Raw genomic sequence first — 19,291 nt, 5'->3', positions numbered from 1 at the left:
GGGGCACGGCCAGAACAGCATCCCGGGAGCGGCGGGCTGGGGGAGCGGGCACCGGGAACGGGAGAGTGGGGGGGGCGCGGGGGGACCGGCCCCACCCCTCCCGGTCCTCCGGCCCCCCTTGGGTGCAGACCAGCTGCACGGGGTGGGGGTCACCGAGCCCCGTTTGCCCTGAGATTCGGTGGGGGAGCGGCCGGTGGCACCGGGTCAGTCGCTCTCGCTGGAGTCGCTGCTCTGCTCGCCCTGCACCTTGTTGCGGTGCTGCATGGCGCGGTGGTAGGCGATCTGCACTGACTTGCGGATGTTGGACTTGCGGCCCTCCAGCATCTTCTCTTTGTCCAGGTCCTGGTTCACCCCCAGAGGCACCAGCTTCGTCCGGGGCAACCACTGCCTGCAGAGAGCGGGGGGCCACCTCGTTTGAGGGTTACAATCGTCTCTGTGGACCCCCCCTCAAAGCCCTTGGTGCCCTGGCCTTACCAAGTGCGCTTGTTGTCGAAGAAGAGGACAAGGTAGAGGTGCTCGCGTGCTTCCTGAGTCATCTGCTCCCCCAGCTTCAGCACCTCCAAGGGGGGCACGGGGATGGGGACACCATGGTGGAACATGCCTTCCCGCGGCATCTTGGGGTCAATGATCTGCAAAAAGAGCAGGGGAAAGCTGAGAGGAGAACAGGGGGGCCAAGAGCCAGTCTGCAGGGAAAGGACATGGATTTTGGAGGCTCCAATGACAGTCAGTACTCACCAATGCCGGATAGGAGGGGTAACCCCGGCACTTAGCCCACACCAGGTCCAGGGCATCCAGAGAAGAATCCTCATCCTCAGACAGCCACCCTGTGCCACGTCCCATGCCCTTCCGCACCACTGTACAGGAGGAGAAGGGAGTCAGCTGTGTCCCCCCAGGTGATGTTGCCAGCCAGGCATGTGGCTGCACAGCTACAGTACTTACTGCCATGCCCCACACCTCGCCCCGTGCCCACGGAGTAGGACTCGTTCTCTGTCCCTGATGTGTCCTCACTGCTGTCCTCTGGGAAGTTCACTCGGGAGAAGGAGGGTTTCCCTCTGCCTTGCTTGGAGGGTGTTGTGCTGCAGAGACAGGGAGCAGAGCCATCAGGAGTCACCCTAAGCTCCCAGAAACTGTTTTCTAGAGGCCAGGATGGTGGGACACCACGGCTTGTGGCCTCCAACCGCCAGCCTTGGCACCAGGAAGGACCTGGCAGGGGTACCAGGCAGAAAGGTGGGATGCTGCTTCTGCCAGGGTGGAAGCCAGACTCTCACCCAGTTCCCATCTGGGAGGCCCAGAAGATGTGCCCTGATCCATATTAGAGGAGCAGGCAGGAACCTGCTGGTGCTGGCTGTTGGAAGGGCCAATGACAGAGTAGCCACTGTGCCAACAGCAAATCCCCTAGTTCATGCTTCCTAGTGTGCAGCCCTTTGCTGCACTCTTGCACCTTTAGGTTTTACATTTAAAAAGGCACAAACCTCACAGACTTCTAGGGATTAGCAGCTGAGCTGCAGGATGAAACAGATGGGGACCACCAAACAGGGGTGCTCATCCAGAAACTCAAGGCTGAGAGCTGCCCACTGCCACCCTGGGCAGCACTGCTGTCAGCAGAGCTGAGCCGGGGGCAGTACCTGGTGCGGTCTGAGGCAGCACTGCTGCTGCTGCTGCTGCTGGACTCCGAGTCGGAGCTGCTCCGGGGAAGATTGCAGTCATTGCGGTACACCAGGAAGCTCTTCTTCACGGGCTGGTTCCCGCTGCTGAAACCGTTGGCTGGCAGGTCTGAAAAACACCCCAACAAAGAGCATTAACACTGCACCAGAGCCTGCCCCGTGCTGCCAGTGGGGCCACAGCTGGCCAGCTGCACCCACCCATGGTAGCGTCCTCCGTGGACTTGTCGCTGTCACTGTCCGAACTGGAGCTGGGGCGCGGGCTTCGCCCTCGCTTCCTCTGCCGCTGGGAGGACCCCATTATTGGCAGCTGGGGGGGCCCAATGGGGCTGCTCCCATGCCCAGGAGTGATCTGGCTGTCTCGATTCTTTGGGGGGCGTCCTGGACGTTTTGGAGGGCCCGCAGTTTTAGGGTTCTTCTTGGAGAAGAGCACAGAGGTCCTCCTGCCAACTTCATGTGCTGGGGTAGAAGAAGAATTGGGACCCAGACCTGGAAGTGGGAGAAGGTGTCAGCTGCAGCCCTGATGCCATTCAGGGACTGCATGGCAGTGGTGTCATGAAACAGTTTCATTTCTGGGGAACATTATCTCAGAAGATCCTCCCTCACTGCAGGAAGAACCTGCTTTTCCCAGTGATTAGGGGACAGGACTAGGATGCAGAGGTGGCAAACCCCCAGTGACACGTGGTACTTCTGCCTGGAGCTTTTGCTGTGCTCCCCACAGAACTCAGCTCAGCATCTCTATCCAGGGAGCTGGCAGCTGGCCTGTTTGACTCTCAGCCCTGGGAGAGCATTTGGAGCTCACTCACTGCTGCTGCAACTCCCTCCCATGCCCTCTGGCAGAAAGGGACACTGAAGGCAGCCTGTTCCATAATGCCCCTAGAAACCCAGGCAACATGGCCAAGCTGGCAGGTTCTGTCAGGAGGAAACAATCCACCTCATGCCCCATATCACAAAGCTGGAACTGTCAGTCTCTGGAACAGCATCCAGTTCCTCGACTGATAAGGAGATGAATTCACCAGGTGAGTTCTGACCGCAGCTGTGAACACCAGTAACCTGCCAACCCTCCCCAGGGGCAAACACATACCAGGCTGTGGCCTCCTTCATCCAATCCCCCCCTGCCTGGCTGGCACAGCTCACTACAAACTATCCAGTGAGCACACTGGGGGCGAGCCTGGGCAGGCACAGACATCATATTTGGCACCCACTCCTAAGGGAGGCACTACAGGAAACGAGGAGTCCCCGCAGGGGTATGTGGGATAAGGGACTCTTGTCCCACAAGAGGCCACCTGCCTTGTTCCCATGGAAGAGTAAAGAGCGAGGTGTGTGTGGGGAGCTGCCCACACAGTTGTCCTGCCTCAGGAGGCAGCTGCCAGGGCAGGCTCTCCCCAGACAGGCCTGTCCACAGGCAGCTCTCCATGGCTCCGCAGACTGGCAGTTCTGGAGGGAGCATTACCTTTGCCAGTCTCCTGGCTGCTGCTCTCCTCTGCAGCACTGTCTGTCTGCAGGTCCTTCTCACAGGGGTTGTGGGATTGCAGGACTCCCCTGGCAGAGGAGCTGTGCCGCTCCAGCCCATCCCGGCCCAGGTCCCGCGGGTGTGCGAGTTTCCGCCGTAGGACTGTGATCTCCTTCTTGATCATCTTGGCCCGGCGCGACCGTCCTATGCTCTGTTTGCCGGCGTTGACCTCGTCCAGCCGTTCCAGCAGGATCTTAAGCTGCTCCTCCAAGGGCAGGTGCTTCTGATTCTCCGAGAGCAGCAGCCGCACATCTTCTGGGGAAACAAAGAGGAGAAGGTGGATGAAAGAAATTGGGTACCCATTGGAGCTCCTCTACCTGAAAGGGGATGAGGCAATCCAGGTTCCCTGCAGAGGAGAAAGAGCTGACGTGGCACCAAACACCTGTGAACCCTTTAGGAAAGTTATCCTAAAAGACAAAGAGAAGGAGCCCTGTGGGAAATCAGCCAGTTGGGATTACTGGGGAAAGCAGGTTGATCAGCAGTGTGGAGAATACCAGGGTTCACATTGTCTGGAACAAGGATGCAACAGAAAAGAAAGGACACACTGCCTAGAACCAACCTAATGGGGCTGATAAGTACATGGCTAGCAAAACCACCAGCTCTGCAGGGAGTGGGGACACAGAACCCAGAACTTGACTTAATCTCCCAGAAGAGGCAGCTCAGACTCTTGGGTGCCTTGACGCTGCCTGGGCTTTACCTCTGAGTAGCCCTCACACCCCAGGACAGGGAACAAGTACCCACCATCCTCAATGTCTTGGATCTGAGCCTCTTCCACTGTTACACAGTGAGGGAAGTGCATGCCTGTCTCGAAGTCAATGCCCATCTTCTCTGCCTGCCGGCGAGCCTGCCGGAGCACAGCACCTCCCTGCTCCCGCAGACGGATGGCTGCCCGGTAGAAGATCGTGTCTTTGGCATTGTATTTCAGACAGTTGTTAATAATCAGGTTGAAATCCTCCTCAAAGTCATCGAAATTCAGATAGCGATAGGCTTCTAGATTTTGTTTCATTGTCTGAAAATCCATTGGCTTCTTGATGTGATCCAGGTAGTCTGGGACCTGCATGAGGAAAGAGCCAGAGTTAAGAGCCCAGGAGCCACAGTTAGCAGTACCTGCTCCAAGAAAACAGTTGTTAGAGGAATCAGGTATCACTCCCTGTGCTCTGCCCAAATGCACATCGAGGGATGCCGTCTGCTTTTGCAGCTTGAGGAACAGCAACGCCTCCGGACTAGGAAGCCCATGTGCTGTGCTCAACCTGTTAGAGCGGATATACACTCCAAAGCATTTTTATGGCTCCAGCACACATGACAGCATCCTGTCCTCAACTCCTGCCTGCAGGCAGCTGGGATCCAGTATGCCACACGTTATTCCCTGGAGCGGGAGCTGCAAGTTCAGCCCCAGGGGTGAGAGTGAGTGCAGATATGTAAAAGAGAGCCATTCAGGTGGCAGCACTGGCTGCAGGTGAGATGGTGTAGCCTTCCTCCCCATCTGCTAAGATGTCTCCATGCTGACCTGCTGACAGAACCTTGCAGAGACCATGTGGACTTTCGCCATCTATCCAGGCAGGGACTCAGTGACAGTCTCAGGAATTATCTGCCCTGTCCACAGCAGTGACAGTCTAAGGGTCAAACCCATCTCTGTGCTGTGCTCAGTCATCTAGCAGAGACCTTCACAGGAGGACAGGTAAGAGCATGCCAACTGCTAAGGGCTGGCACTTTGCCTTTCCCAGTAAAAATCCCCAACTGCTCACAGACCCTGGAGTGTCACCAGTAACACACGCAGAGGAAGAGCCAAGTGCTGTGCCCCAGCTGTCACCAGCTTTGCTGTTCTGCATTTGACTCACCCAGGAGGGGCATTGCTGCACACCCCCCTGGGGTGAGGCAGTGGTGCTGGGATGCATGAGCCAACACCAGGCTGCTCAGGGATCTTCTGGACCAGAGCACACCCTGGGCAGTCCTTGGCAGGAGCAAGGGACAGGTTTGAGTGAAGTAGAAATCTGGGGAAGGGGTTCTTACTTCGTAGATTTCTGTTACCTCAGACAGAGGGACCGGCTCACTGAAGATGTTGCCTGTGTCTTTCTCCTGCAGCTGCTCAAGCGTCTTGCGGAGGAGGATGAGGAAGGGGGTCAGCTGCATTTCCAGTGCCACCTGCTGCACTTTGATCTGAAACAAAGAACAGAGAGGGGCTGAGCCCCTGGCCCCAGCAAGACAGTAGAGACTGTCCCCAGGGAGCAGCAGTGCAGCCCTGCAGGACAGCAACCCTCCTGCTCTCCTTGCTGAGGGGTAGGGACTGCCCCTCACCCCCACTTCTGGGGAGCAGAGGTGTAACACCGGCTCCAGCACCTGTGCGTCCCACCTGTGCCTTGCAGAGCAGCCACTTTTGCTTGGAGCCATCAGAGCAGAGCCTGGCACACCTACAGCACTCTAAGGAGCCCCTGCTGATGCCCACCCCAGCGGCTCCCCAAGGAGGGGCAATCGTTACCGTCTCTCTCTTGAGCTTCTCCCGCTTGCGTATCAGTTCCACCAGCAAGCGCGCACGCTCGAGGTCATGGCGCAGGCGCTGCCATGACTTCAGCTGTTCCTTCAGGGCCCAGTTCTTATCCTCAGTGTCTCTCTGTGGGAACATCAGAGACCATGAGCTGATAGAAGATGTGCTCCCATCTCCACCTTCCTGACTGTGTGCTGGGGCTCTTCCCTAGGAAAGGGAACCAGCATGCCTGACTGAATGGTGTAGCAAAGGTCATGGCTCCTTTCTTGTAACCTAGGCAGGTGATTCAGGACCAGTCTCACCTCTGGGGAGAGCTAAATACCTGCTCCTTGGTCACCAAGCCCTTAGGATGTCAGGAGGTGCATATCCTGAACCTCTGGAAACACTCTTCCTAACATGACCAACTGACTGCCTGCAGCTGCCCAAGAGGTCTGTGCTGCTGCTCACAGGTCCAACAGAATGTGACAGGTTAAAAAGGGAACACAGCTCTGGTTGCTTTCATTTCTGGAGCACCAAAAAATTTAAAGTTTTTATCCTGCCATAGCCAAAACTGAGCAGAAGCACTCTCAATTCTTCTCCAGCAAAAATAAGAGCGGACAAAGGCAGGAGAAACTCCTGCCCAGTCAGTCATCAAAGGGCTCAGAAAGGAAGATTTACAGCTCAGATGGGGAGCCAGAAGAAAAGTCTTCCTCTCTGGCACCAGACTTCACATCTTTGAAGTGCTTACTGTTGGCTGGAAGCAGCACCTGGAAGGAGCACTCCTGGAGAAGTATCAGAAACTGGAAGCAAGGCCTTGGTTTGTTCCAGACTGTTTCTGGAGATCTCTGGCCAACTCTCTCAACACTGCCTGACACAGCGGCCTCACACCAGAGCCAATTCTGACAGGTTTGCCATCACCACTGGCTAAATGCAGGCACAAGAAATAAACTACCTTCAGCATGGCAGCCTGAGAGGGCAGGATTCCTTTCTCGTGGCAGGCTGCCAGTGGCATCACTGCCTGGAAATTCACTGAACACTGAGAGTGGAGGAGAAGACAAAGCAGCAAAAGCAGCTGGGGCTGCCCTTTCCTCATCTGAAAGCTCATACCCCTGACCCTCATTCTGCACCTGCAGGCATTGCATGCAGCAAAGGCTCTGAGCCCACAGCTCCAAAGGCGCAGGAAGCACGCAGACAGCCAGGGTTCCCTGCAGCCCCCAACAAGCAGCCCTTACCTGGTCGCAGTTTCTCTGTGACTGCAAGTGTGTCTGAAGGCGGCGGAGCAGGGGGACACCATTGCGGGACTGTCTCTTCAGAGTCCAGTAGCTGTGCAGCCTCTGCATGAACTGGCTCTTCCTCTGGATGGTTAAACGGTTTGTAATCTTACTGAGCCTGAGAAAAGGAGAGGAACCACAGAGTCCATCAATGAGACAAGCCTGGCTGCTGCAGAAGCCCTGGCTAGGGACATGTAGCAGCAAGGCCACCCAAGAGCAGCTGAGAAGCTCCTCAGGCAGGGAACATCCTTTTCTGTGGCAGGATTTTCTGTAACACCAAGTCACACAGGGTAGGCACAACAGAGGATGCTAGGAAATATGATTCTCCATAACACATTTTTCCATTCTGCTTCCTGCCAACGTTTGGACAAAGCCTGGGGCAGGTTGGGGTGCAAGACAGCCACACTGGGGGCTTGACCTTTAACAGCTCCCACGGTCCCTGAGACCACAAGTGTAATGGTGCTACTATCCCAGAATCATTATTTACCTGGCTGAGGGCCACTTGCTGGGACAGGGGGATCTGGCCAAATGTCACCAGAGAAATTCAAACCCTGGCAAAGCATGAGGAGGGAGCAGGAGGCAGGAATTGCTCTATTCCCATCCAAGACTATCCTAAACAGCCCAAAACACCACAAAAGGGATTGCTTACTTCCTACAACAGCAGATAATCTGGAGGCTTGGACAGCCTCCTTCAGCAGAGTTGGACAGAAATGCCCTGCCAGTAGAGAGACAAAGGGATGAACCCTTAGTATCTCCCCACCTACTGGGGACAGCTCTTCTCAGGGGATGACCCAACCTGCATCAGCCTCAGCTGAAGAGACTGGGGACAGCAGCCTCATATGCCAGCACTGGCCAAGCACAGCTCCCACAGGAAGACATGTGCCATTCTGGCAACAGCCCCTGAAGAATAATTAATCCCAACAGGAAGGCCTGGGGAGAGGTTAACAGCTTCTAGCTCAGTGTGGGTTTCACTGTGAGTGTGATAGCAGCAAGACTCTACAAACTGCCTGCCAACATGTCCACACATAAGAAAAGAGGTTCTTGCTATGGACAAGCCCTGAGCGAGCAAAAACGTAAGTTTGGGACACAAGCAGACCATGGCAAAAAGCCAGCAGCCTTGTGGAAGACCTGCCTCCCCAAGTCACCAGAATGCTGCCCAGAGTGCACAGCCCATAGCTTCCATGTGCCCCTTTCCAACTGCACAGGAGACAGGTCTTGAGGGTCTGAGGGTCTTGTCAGTGTCCTATGGTCACAGCCCCAGCATAGCTCCTGCCGCAGGAAGGAAGAGAGCTCAGCAGCTCAGGATTGGAGGCTCACCACCACAGAGGCAAACGCTTCCATGCCCAACCTGTGCTTCAGCTGGGTGTCACCTGCTGCAGGGTGATAGTGAAATCCAAAAACATCCTAGGATGCCTTTATGCGCTTTTACATACTGCTGAGGCCATCCAGGGCAATAAACTACACCGACCAATTCTGGCAAGGCTCTTAGATACTCTTGTTTTGGAATTTGCAGGCCAGCGCAACAATCTAACAAGGCACAAAGCAGTTGCAACTGTAACTACAGGGTGTTTGCACCTTCCCATGAAACCACAGGTTTGGAATGTGACAGCAACAACCCCTAGTGAGGCCTCATGCCCGGGAGTCAGCCTTAGGACCGCTCAGTTCCTTGGCAGGCAGGAGTCCTGGTGCTCTCCAACCACCCCTGCTCACAGTCAGCTTTCAGCACCCGTGGCTGCCCGGCCCTGCTCCAACAGGCAGTGCCGAGAAGGAGCAGCTGCTGCTGTGCCTGGCAGAGAGCACTGAGGAAGCCCAGTGATGAGTACGTGGCTGCTGGGATGGATCCCGACCCCAGACCTCTCTGCTCCAGAGCCAAAATAACCCCGGGATTAGCCCGTTTCCCAGGCCTGAATCACTCCCACACTTATGTCTTTTGCCTGACATATTCTCAGGAGAAAATAGACCTCGTCGAAAGGAGAGGAGTTCCCTTCTCCCCGCCTCTTTTACTCCAGTGCCTGAGGTCAGCACAACAGGAAAGGAGTGCTGGGAACCTCCAGCTGCTCCCTGATGCATCCGGCCAAGTTCATTCTCTACTGTTAAACTAACAGCAGCTATTTCCTGCCCTGCCGAGGGCCCAGACACCTTTGTGGGGCAGTGCATGGCCCAGCCTTTCTGCAAGACTCCCAGAGGAAACCACTACAGCCTTCTGCGGCAACGAAGTGAGAAGTACCTGTGCAAAAAGCTAAGGAGAGGAATAGGATAATGCCTACATGGAAAACAGGACACAAAGCACGGAGGAAAGGAGAAATTTCTCCCCAGTCCATGGAGGGTGGCAGCTCATACCTGTGTGGGGGGATGCAGGGCACAGAAACCACAGGTGCTGCAGCTCGTTTCTCCGCCAGGATCTTCCGTGCCTTCTTCATCTTGATCCTAGATTTGGCCTTTGCTTTTTTGACTTTCTCAGAACTCCAGCCCTTCCCCTCCTCCTCTTCCTCCTCATCCTCCTCCTCGCCCTCACTGTGGGAGAGGGCGGGAAGCCTGCGCACAGAACCTGGCGGTGTGTGGATGTCGCAGTAGGCGGTTTTGCGCACGCTGAAGGAGGTACCGTTGGCACCCGTCTCTCGGACGGGCTCCATCTTCATGTACAGCCCGGCCTGCTGGGCGCAGGTGACGTGGAAGGCAGTGTAGCAATTGGCTTTGTGACACTGGATGCAAGCCCCAGAGCCACGCTGCTTGCAAATGTAACAGGTGAGCTTCCAGCGTGCGGGTGGGATGTGCTCGATGCTGTCGATGGGCTCCAGGAAGACGGTGTTGGCAAAGCACACCTCCGGGATCCAGAGGGCACAGACCACATGTGCCCAGCGCCCATCGTCCGTCTGCTTGAAGGCCCCCCCCTTGTTTGGGCAGAGGGCGCAGTCCACAGCGCGTGAGGGTGACTGCAGGCACCGTCTGCAGAGCCACTGTCCCTCGGGGATGTAGGGCACCCCATAGCACTCCTGGTGCACAGCCAGGTTGCACATGTCGCAGAAGAGGATGACATTGCTATTCTGACACTCCCCGTCGTTGCAGATGCAGCAGACGGCATCCTCATCCACCAAGGCGTTTGGGTCCCCTTTGTTGTGGCTCTCGAAGTAGGACTCCTTCTCTAGCCGGTCCATCAGGTACTCAAAGATCTCCTGGGGAATAGGACTCACACCTTCATTCTTCCGCCTCTCATTCATGATGTCCAGCCAGATGTAATCCTCCTCATCCATGTCATACTCCACCTCCTCATCCAGCTCCTCTGCCGACTTCTCAATGTACCTGGAAAGACACCATGGGAAATTAAGGGCATGTCTGACACTGTTGGAGCTGCTGAGCCCCAACTCCAGGATTTCTCTGTGACTTAGGGAATGTTCAAGTGCTCCAGCTGAGCCATAAGTCAAAATAAAGAAACATGAACAAGGCAGGAATGTGCAGAAGCGGGAGGTGCTGCTGTACCCTGACTAGCACAGCAGCACAACAGCATCTTGGAGACAAAACAACACTGATCTAAGGAGCAAAGTCAGGCCTTGGAGACTCATCAGTGCAAGGAGGGGGCCTGCATGTACCACCCAGCAAGTGCCAGTGCTCTGGAGGCAGCAGCCTCATGACCAAGACATGATAATCACACATGGAGGCACCATGTTTCATTAATTCTGGTTAGGGGGCTCTGTTTACTTCTGCCTGCGGTATTGACTGGGGCCACTGCCTCCACCAAATCTCTTACAGAGTACTGTAGGATAACAATTAAGAATTATGCCCACAAACAGACAGATCCTAGAGGTACAACTTGGTGCTGAAGGGCTCTGAAAATATCCTAACATACCTCCAAAGAACAAAATGAGAGGTAAAAGGACACATTTGGGTTTTGTTTTGATTTTATGTGCTGCTCCAGCAAGGAAAGAGCACAGCAATCAAACTGCTGGAAATTACCTAAGCAGCAACTGAGAGTTCTGTAGATGCACAGAGCCCTCAGAACTGTGATGTGACACCAGGCAGAGCCCCAGGAGCCTGAAGCCATGGAACAGACAGTTCTGTGAGACCTGGGAGAGGCAGACAGAGGCCATTTCCAGGAGCCATGGGGCAAGCCACTTGAACAGAGTGGGGCCAATTCCACCTCCAAACCCAGGGCATGAGCCTAGGAGTCTCCTTGTACCCAGCCATGGACAATACCTGTAGTACGAGGTGGGACGAGGTGGGGCGTCAGGGGTGTCCTGCTCCAGCTCTCGGTACACCACCTCGGGCAGCTTGGGGGTAGTGCTGGCCGAGGCGTTGTGGTGATGGTGGTTGGAGTCCTTGCGCTTCTCCTTGTTCTTGTGCTTCCCCGATTTGGGCGGGACGCTCTGCGTCTCCGTGTTCTCCTTATTGCTCCCATTCTCGGGCACCTCCTCGGGAACATCCTCGTCCTCGGACACCACGTCGAGATTATCGAAGATGCTGATGCGGTGGACGCGGCCATGCAGGTCCACCTCCACCATGCGCTGGGCCTGGGCGTAGGTCATCACCTCTCGGCCGGGCGACTGGGAGGTCTCGGAGGGGCTGGGCGACTGCTTGTTGGCGGCGCGGGCCTGGCGCCCCTTCTTCTTGTGCTTGCGCAGGGGGGTGTGCTGGGGCAGCGGCGGGTTGTCGTGGTCATAGTGGTACAGGTGGTACTCGATCCCGCTGTAGCTCTTGTAGATCTTGCGGCAGGTGCCCACCGGGCATTCGTAGGGCGGTTTGGTGGCCCGCAGGTTGTGGCAGAAGGTCTTCACGTCGAAATCTACGCCCATGGCGGGGCCACGGGGGGCCGAGGCCGGGCCGGGCCGGGCCCCCCGCCCCGCCGCCCCTTCCCCGGGCCCCGGCCGCCCTGCCCTGGCTCCCCCGCTGCCCGCTCCCTCCCTGCGGCGGCGCTCCCCGGCGCGGGGCCGCGCTCAGCGGGCGGGCGGCCCCATGGGCGGCGGCGGCGGCGGCGGCGGCGGGCCCAGGCCGGCCCCAACAATGGAGCTGCGGCGGCGCCTGGCGCGGGGCGGCCGCTGGGTAAAGCGCTGCGCCGCCCTTAGCAACCGCACTTTCGCCACAGCACGGCCGGGCAGCGGCACCGGGCGGCGGCGGCGGCGGCAGCGAGGACAGAAGGGACGAGGAAGGCGCCGGCGGCGGCGGCGACGGGGCGGGGAGGCCACGTGGGAGCGGCGGAGCCGGGCCGTGTCGCGCCGCGATGGCGGTGGCGAATCTGCGGCCTGGAATCACAGGCCCCGCTGCCGCCGCCCGGCCCCGCCCCGGCCCGGCCCCCCTCGCCCCCCTCGCCCCGCCGATCCTCCCGCTCCCTGCGGACACCTCGGTCCCCCAGGTCACCCCGATTTCCAGGGTCCTCCCGGTTCCCCCGGCCCGGCTATACGCACACCCCGGTACCTTTGGCCCCCCGGCCTCCCCCGCTCCACCAGTCCTCCCGTCCCCCTTGGTCTCCCCGCTCCCCCTGCCCCAGCACGGCAGCAGACCCGGTTGAGCAGTTTATTTACAGTCGGTAACGCAGTAGAGACCCGCCTGCCCTCCGCCCCGGCACCCCCCGGCGGTGGAGCCCCGGCCGTGGGGCAGGGCGTGAGGCAGGCCGGGTTAGCGGGGGCGGAGGAGAGGGCACAGGCAGGAGCGGGGTGCAGGCAGGAATGGGGCGCAGGCAGGAGCAGGCCGAGGCCGCTGCCCCAAGGAGCAGGGGGATGAGACCCCCGGCAGGCACTCAGGGCCAGCCTTCCCCTGGGGCAGACCCGGGCTGCTCTCCCGGGACACACACGCACGCACCGTGTCCGCCCCGGCGCTGGCCCTGCCCGCACTGCCACGGCCGAGGGACAGCCCGCCTTGCTGCCGGACATCGGGCAGGACGAGGGGGCAGCCGAGGATGTCCAGCCCTGTGGTCTCACTGCCAGAAGTGGGTCCCAGCCCTGTTTTGACCAACCATAGCAGCTGATTATCTCCCTAACGGGGCCACATCTCCATGGTTATGCCCTGGCCACCCGAAGAAAAAAGGTGACATATTCTCGCCCCACCAGCCTGTCCCATGGCTCATGGAAGAGCTACTCAGGATCTGCCCGGCGAGGCTTGATGTCACGGGTCTTCATGTAAGAGAGCAGCTGCTCGGGGATCTCAGCCAGCACGTCCTTGGCCAGGCGGGCCATGCTCAGCACCTGGTTGCCTGAGTCATCCACATAATCCCGAAATGGCACAAACTTTGAGGGCAAGAAGTTTGCAGTCAGGTTGGAAACAACTCTATTGCTGTGGGGTTCAGCAAGGGGGACTGAGCATCTCTCACCCATGGCGGGTCTGGATTCAATGCCAGAGTTACCTGTACAATGTCCCTCTCGGCGTATCGTCCCCGGGATGACAACCGTACCTCGTCACCGTCCAGCTCCTCCATGGCTGGGGGTGACAGCTGGTGTCACCAAGCCTCGGCGGGGTGAACACCGGGGACAGAAACACCAGCCCTTTGGATGCCTTTGGCGTCCCAGAGGAAGGGACGATGTTTCCATCCCTCTTCCCTGGTGTCCCCAAGTCCCAACTCACCCTCAAACTCAGCTGGACCTACTCCCACGATGATGATGGACATGGGCAGGGAGGAAGCCTGTGGAGCAGAGGCAGGGTGTCAGCCAGGATAGTGCCCATGTAAGGTGAACTCAAAGCAACAAGGCTGTACTCACGGTGACAATGGCTTCCTTGGTCTGCAGCATGTCAGAGATGACACCATCAGTGATGATGAGGAGGACGTGGTATTGTGAGCCATCGGTCACCTGGGCAGCTGTCCTATGGGGAAAAGGGATGGGGTCCCTCAAGCACCCCAGTGGTGGGGGGCAGTCAACCCTGCTGTGGGACAGATGGCATTTGGAGATGGCAAAGTGGACAATGCCCCAGTGCTCACCCAGCCACCTGGTTGATGACGGGAGCAAAGTTGGTAGGACCATAGAGCTGGACGGTGCGCAGGCTTTGGAGGTAGGACTCCAGCACGCCTTCAATGCCGGCACAGCTGGGGTTGTCCACGTTGTTGTTCTGGGGGACAGAGATGAGCACTTTGAGGGGGACCACAGCTCCTGGTGTCCCCCAGGCTGCAGGAAGCTAGGGCAGAATGTGGCCAGGGTGCTTCCCCTCCCCGCCAAGCTGCTGTGGGCACCCCAAGACCAGCTCTGCCCTACAGCCAGGGGATCTGGGTTCTCTCTCAGCCCTGTACCACAGTGAGGGCATACCAGAGGAAAGTGGTGGGAGATCTTGCCATCAGGTGGGACTTTGGCACCAAAGCCATAGGCAGGGAAGAGCTTGTCACTGTCGTAGTCCTGGATGATTTCCCCCACGGCCTTCAGTGCCAGGGCATAGGCGCTCAGCTGGTAGGGGCTGACGTAGTGCAGCGAGGTGGGCTGTGATGGCAACCCTGCAGCACAGTGCCCATCACACCTGCCCCATGGCCAGCCCCACGGTGATGGGGACCCCCCAGACACCAGGTGCACTCACCATTGGAGGCCGTGAAGTCAATGGCAACAGTGAAATTCAGCTGTGTCCTTTAGAGGGAGAGCAAGGGAGGCTGCCAGCTCCATGGCACAGGGATACCATCTTCCAGCCCCATAGTGGTTTTTCCCTGCCCAGACCCATTGCCTGGGCCCCCCTTCCCCAGCCAGCACCCCACAGCCCCATCCCACCATTCTGCATCTACTTCTCAGTCCCACTGCCCCCTTGTCATCCCCAGGCTGAACCTTCACTGTCACCACTGTCCTTGCCCCGAGACCCTCAGCCATGGGGGATCTCGAGGAGCCGGGGGGCTCCCGGCCCCCCACTCACCCGCCCCGTATGTAGTCAACAAAGGTGAACTCAGACTCAACGGAGAAGGAGAGTAGTGTCACCTGTGGGCACAGGGGTCAGATGTGGAGCCCCCCCAGTCTGGCACACACAGCAGGTGGAGCAGCACCAGCCCCTGGGAGGCAGGAGACCCAGGAACTCCCCAGCCCTACTCACGGTGCCAGAATTCACGTATTTCTTCTTCTTGCATTTCTTCCGGGGATTCAGCACCTGCAGGCAGGCACAGGGGTGGGTCAGTCCCAGCATGGAGTGCACCCTGCCCTCACCCTGACCCACCACCCTACCTCATACACTGTGAACTGACTCTGTGCTCGAGAGAGTTCCCGGTAGCTGGTGGCAAATTCCCCAATGAAGTCGTGGCTGCAGGAGGAACACAGAGTCAGTATGGCCAAGCACCTGGGTGAGAGGTGCCCTGGGAAGCTTCAGCAGCACCCGGATGTCCCTTCCCTCACCTCCCATCCCGGTCCCAGTCGTACACATCTATCTTCACCGTCCTGAAAGTGAAGGCACGTAATGGGTGAGCCACCAGCCAGGCTGGCACAGTCCCTCCAGCCTCTGATTTGGGGACACCCGACCCCACAGGCCAATCCGCAGTGAGCACCCTGCCCACCAGCTTCCAGCAGAGCCGCCCTGTCTGCCCAGCCTGCGGCTCTGCCAGGAGGGAGCGGGAAATTTGGGTCACGGTGGGGGCCCTGGGAAGGAGGGGGATGCCTTTATATAATTTGGGTTGCAAAAGAAAAAAACCCAATTGGGACCCAGTTCTGAGCTGCCTGCCACTGCGGGGCCAAGCCCACAAAGAGCTGCTCATACCCTGCTCTGGCCCCATGGCTGCCCCTGTCCCTGTGCCCATCCCCATTCCTGTACCGGTCGTAGTCGCCATTGCAGAGGGCACGCACGGGGATGGTGAAGGGCTGCCACACCGGGTTGAGTGTGTTCTTCACCACCTCTGTCTTATGGCAGATAGTAAAGCTGGGGGGAGAGGGCAGGGTTGGGCCATTCCGTCTGGTGACACTGGCACCCTGTCTGCCCCCCTGGGTCCCTGTGCTCACGTGCCATCCTCATTGCTACGATAGAAGACGAGGAAAGGATCAGATTTTCCAAAGAAGTCTTTCTTATCCAGTTTGTTGGCACACAGCTGCATCGTGACGATGTCCTGGGGATAGGGACTGTCACTGCCAGCCATCTCCTCACCCCTGGCACCAGCAGCTTCTGTACTGATGGACCATGCAGCCCTCTCCACACTGCAGCTGGTACACAGGTACTCACCCGGCAGTTGCTCAGCTCCTCAGCCAGCAGCAGAATAGTCCCACAGCGCTTCCCTGGGACACCCCTGGAACCAGAGGCACACAGTCAGTCTGGGGACAAGGAGGACAGTTCAGGGAGAAGAGGTGAGGTCAGGTTGGTTCAGGGGCTTCTGTCAAACAGCTAGTGGTGCTTGGCAGTGTGACCAGAATCCCCAACACAGGACATGCAGGATGGGGTCCAGTGGGTCAGGTGGTGGAGACACAGTGTGGGACCCTCCCACCTCATCTCACCACAGGGTATGACTCACGTTAGAGGTCTCTCCAGGCGTCCTCGCTGGGACCCAATCACCTCTCCCAGTGCCACAAATGCCTGCCCCAGGAAGTCCTGTGCCCCAGGCAAAGCACTGTGAGACCCTGGAGAACTGTCGCCCCAGTCTCCCACCACCCACACCCACCACTTTCTCTCTGGATGCACCCATGGGACCTGCCACCAACTTGACCCTGGGCCACCCCAAGTTTCCTGAACCTACAGGTGACCCATAAGCCACATTGCAGCCCAGGACTCGTGCATCCCCAGGACTACTATCCCAGGTGCCAGCTCCATGTGCCTTACACTCATTCTGTGCTCCCAGGACCAGCCACATCCCTGGACCATCCTGTGTCCCCCCTCAAACTACCCCACATGCCCTGGCCTGGCTTGGACCCCTAGAGCCACCCTAGACCCATCCTACCCCTCAAAAGCCAACCCTATGGAGTGTCCTGGCCCCATCCTGCCCCACCAGGCACTCCCATGAGGGCTGGGTTCCCAGGGCAGAGCAGGGGCTGGTATGTGACAGGCACCTACCTTCTGCCAGTCCCCACGGGGCACGGAGAGATGGAGAGCAGGTTAGAGCCCTTCCGAGGGGCACTTGTTTCCCCCAGACAGCACCCACACAGGGCACAGCCTCGGGGTGTCCCACATTGTGTCACACCGGGGTGTCACTATGCGTCCCCCGGCACAGGCTGTGCTCACCTGCTTTAAAACGGAGCAGCTCTTGGAGTCCACGTTGTAGCTGGTGTGGGAGAGCAGAGCCTTGAGCTGGTGCCTGCAGGGATGCTGCAGCACACAGCCCGGCTTCCCCACTCATCTCAGCTATTTAACACTGTATTCTTTACTGACTCAGTGCTTTGTTCCACCCTCAGTGGGGCCAAGCCCTTCCCAGCCACCCTACTCACACATCAAAGCGGAGGTTTTGCTTCTCCTCGAAGTAGTAGTCGAGGACAAACTTGCGGACAAAGTCGGGGTTCAGGGTGTTGTCGATCACCTCGGTGCGTCCGAACTGCAGGGAGAGGGGTGAGGGTGGCCCCCCGCCCCCAGGGCCCGTCCCCATCGCAGCTGCCTCGGCGCTAATCCCGGTGGGGGATTAGCGCTGCTGGCGGGGCCGGATCATTACCGTGGACGGGGAGGGATCATTAGCGTGGACACGGGTGGCCATATGGGCCCATTTAACCCAGCCGGGGATTAGCCAGGAGAGGGGGCCACGCTCACCTCCTTCCACTCGCTGCTCCCCGAGACCTGCACAAAGAGGACCACCACTGCGGAGAGAGGAGCAGAGCCAGGCTGCCGTGCCGTGTTCTGTGCCATGCCGTGCCCCCTGCCCGGCTCCACCACTCACCTGGGTCGGACTTAGAGAAGGTGTCCATGTCCAGCAGGTTCCTGGGGGAAGAGCCGGGCGTGAGCCACACTGACCGTCACCCACCTGGCCCAGCGACGGGTCCCCATGTCCATCCCCCTTGATCGCAGGCCAGCACCACGCCAGAAGGCCGTACTGGCACCCACGGATAAAAGTATCGGCATTCCCAAGGAGACACGCTGGCTCCCTGTGCAAGGTTCGGTGGGGCAGCAGGGCGAGCGGCGAGCAGCGTCTCCAGCGCTGATGATGATTGAACATGACAGGGAACCCATTTACAGGATGAAACATTCCCCGGTGCCGCCGGCTCCGGCTGAGTGCCCGCCGCGCCCCGGCAGCGGGAGCTGGGCTAATGGCAGGGTGCACAAGTGAGAGGAAAGGAGACACTTGGAGCAGGGGCTGAGCAGCCAGTGGGCATCCCCCAACACACCTACCGGCAGAGGGATTGATCGTCGTCCTGTGCGCCGTGTGACACCGGAAAGTGCCGGGGGATGCTGCCGGCTCTGCTGGGATACTTCCCGCACCCCCGGGGTGGCAGCGCAGGGCGGGCCGGGGCACGGCCGGGGGCTGCGGGGCTAAGCCAGCTCCCCTGGCCCCGCACCAGGGGAAAGACCCCTCCCTACTCTGGGCTGGGTCCTGGGGCTGCGAAGCCGAAGGCTGCCCCTGCCCTGGGTTGTCTCTAGGCGTGACGCCCGGACCCTGCCTGGAGCTGCCCCGTCCCGCGGCCCCACCGTCTCTCTGCCTGCTGTCCGGGAAGCTGGCAGCGGGGTCCGGGGCTCAGCCGCGGGGAGAGGGCACGACAGGCCCCGGCCCGGCCCAGAGCTTGCATCGCTCGGGGATCTGCTGGAGATACCCACCCTGGTCGGGGCGCTCCGTGCCAAAGGACCCACGGCACGGGAACGCTGCCCCCCAACAGGACGCTGGTGCCTGTTCCCGCGAGCGGGACCCCCGGCCGCCAGCGGCGGTGCCTCCGACGGGCTATATTTAGACCGGCTCAGCCGCCACCACTTGACCGGCGGACCCCGGCCAGAGGCTGGGGCACAGAGCAGTCCCGTTCCCGGTCCCGCTGCCTTGCACCGAGCTCGCCAAGTCGGGCAGCCGCTCACACCAGCGCCGGCACCCCGCGCCCCGCCGGCATCACCCACGAGCATCGCCCCACGCGGGGCCGTCCCGCGCCCCAGCCTCGGGTGAGGGCACCGGGCGCTTCACGCGGCCGTACCCGGTGACAGCATCCCACGGGACCCCGGGAAGGGGACGGGACGGGACGCGTAGCAGCAGGGCAGAGGGACGCAGGGCATACGCCCTGGCACCGAGAGCTACCCAGGGAAAGAGGAGGACGCGCAGCTCGCACCGCCCGAGCCAGGGGCTGAGCGGTGGGCAGCGGGACGCAGTGACCAGCCCCGCAGCGCAGCCCGGCGCGTTTCACCCGTGCCCACGGACCAGCCGCCGCCCTCCCGCTCCCTCGCCCGGCTCCCGGCTCACCGGCAGGACACGGTGAGCTCCACCTTGGTGCCCGGCACGCTGCCGGCCGCCGGCTCCAGCGCTCCCGGAGCCGCCATCCCCGCCCGGGTGCCGCCGATGCTCCGCGCCGCCTCCTCCCGCGCCGCCGAGGAGGCGCGCCCGGGGGCGGGTACGGCACGGGCA

General features: G+C 59.6%; 2 protein-coding genes across 4 annotated transcripts; both read right to left on the bottom strand.

Moving 5' to 3' along the window:
* Window positions 1–92: 92 nt before the first annotated feature.
* Window positions 93–11,734, bottom strand: BRPF1 (bromodomain and PHD finger containing 1). 2 transcript variants are annotated; one of them, XM_083869211.1, is made up of 13 exons: window positions 11,098–11,734; window positions 9,247–10,206; window positions 6,868–7,024; window positions 5,651–5,782; window positions 5,203–5,331; window positions 3,916–4,228; window positions 3,115–3,429; window positions 1,863–2,150; window positions 1,626–1,773; window positions 940–1,076; window positions 736–854; window positions 475–629; window positions 93–388 (listed from the first exon to the last, which is right to left on the bottom strand). In XM_083869211.1, the coding sequence occupies exons 1-13, from the start codon at window positions 11,691–11,693 to the stop codon at window positions 205–207; spliced, it is 3,633 nt and encodes a 1,210-aa protein (XP_083725337.1). In that variant the 5' UTR covers window positions 11,694–11,734; the 3' UTR covers window positions 93–204. The 2 variants fall into 2 exon arrangements, with proteins under 2 accessions (XP_083725337.1, XP_083725338.1); XM_083869212.1 differs by having other exon boundaries at window positions 3,115–3,426.
* A 1,002-nt stretch (window positions 11,735–12,736) lies between these two features.
* Window positions 12,737–19,206, bottom strand: CPNE9 (copine family member 9; the record flags this gene model as incomplete). Of its 2 annotated transcripts, XM_083869243.1 has the most annotated exons (20): window positions 12,737–13,121; window positions 13,238–13,311; window positions 13,456–13,513; window positions 13,590–13,692; window positions 13,808–13,935; window positions 14,130–14,311; window positions 14,392–14,438; window positions 14,716–14,777; window positions 14,890–14,943; window positions 15,018–15,093; window positions 15,186–15,227; window positions 15,598–15,702; window positions 15,783–15,886; window positions 16,000–16,063; window positions 16,286–16,362; window positions 16,990–17,029; window positions 17,193–17,296; window positions 17,506–17,552; window positions 17,633–17,673; window positions 19,130–19,206. In XM_083869243.1, the coding sequence occupies 20 exons, from the start codon at window positions 19,204–19,206 to the stop codon at window positions 12,969–12,971; spliced, it is 1,638 nt and encodes a 545-aa protein (XP_083725369.1). In that variant the 3' UTR covers window positions 12,737–12,968. The 2 variants fall into 2 exon arrangements, with proteins under 2 accessions (XP_083725369.1, XP_083725368.1); XM_083869242.1 differs by lacking the exons at window positions 16,990–17,029; window positions 17,193–17,296; window positions 17,506–17,552; window positions 17,633–17,673; window positions 19,130–19,206 and adding an exon at window positions 16,822–16,848.
* Window positions 19,207–19,291: the final 85 nt, after the last annotated feature.

This window comes from Zosterops lateralis, assembly GCF_965231275.1.
Source record: "Zosterops lateralis genome assembly, chromosome: 11".
NCBI classification, from domain to species: Eukaryota; Metazoa; Chordata; class Aves; order Passeriformes; family Zosteropidae; genus Zosterops; species Zosterops lateralis.
This window is presented reverse-complemented; position numbering and strand designations above follow the sequence as displayed.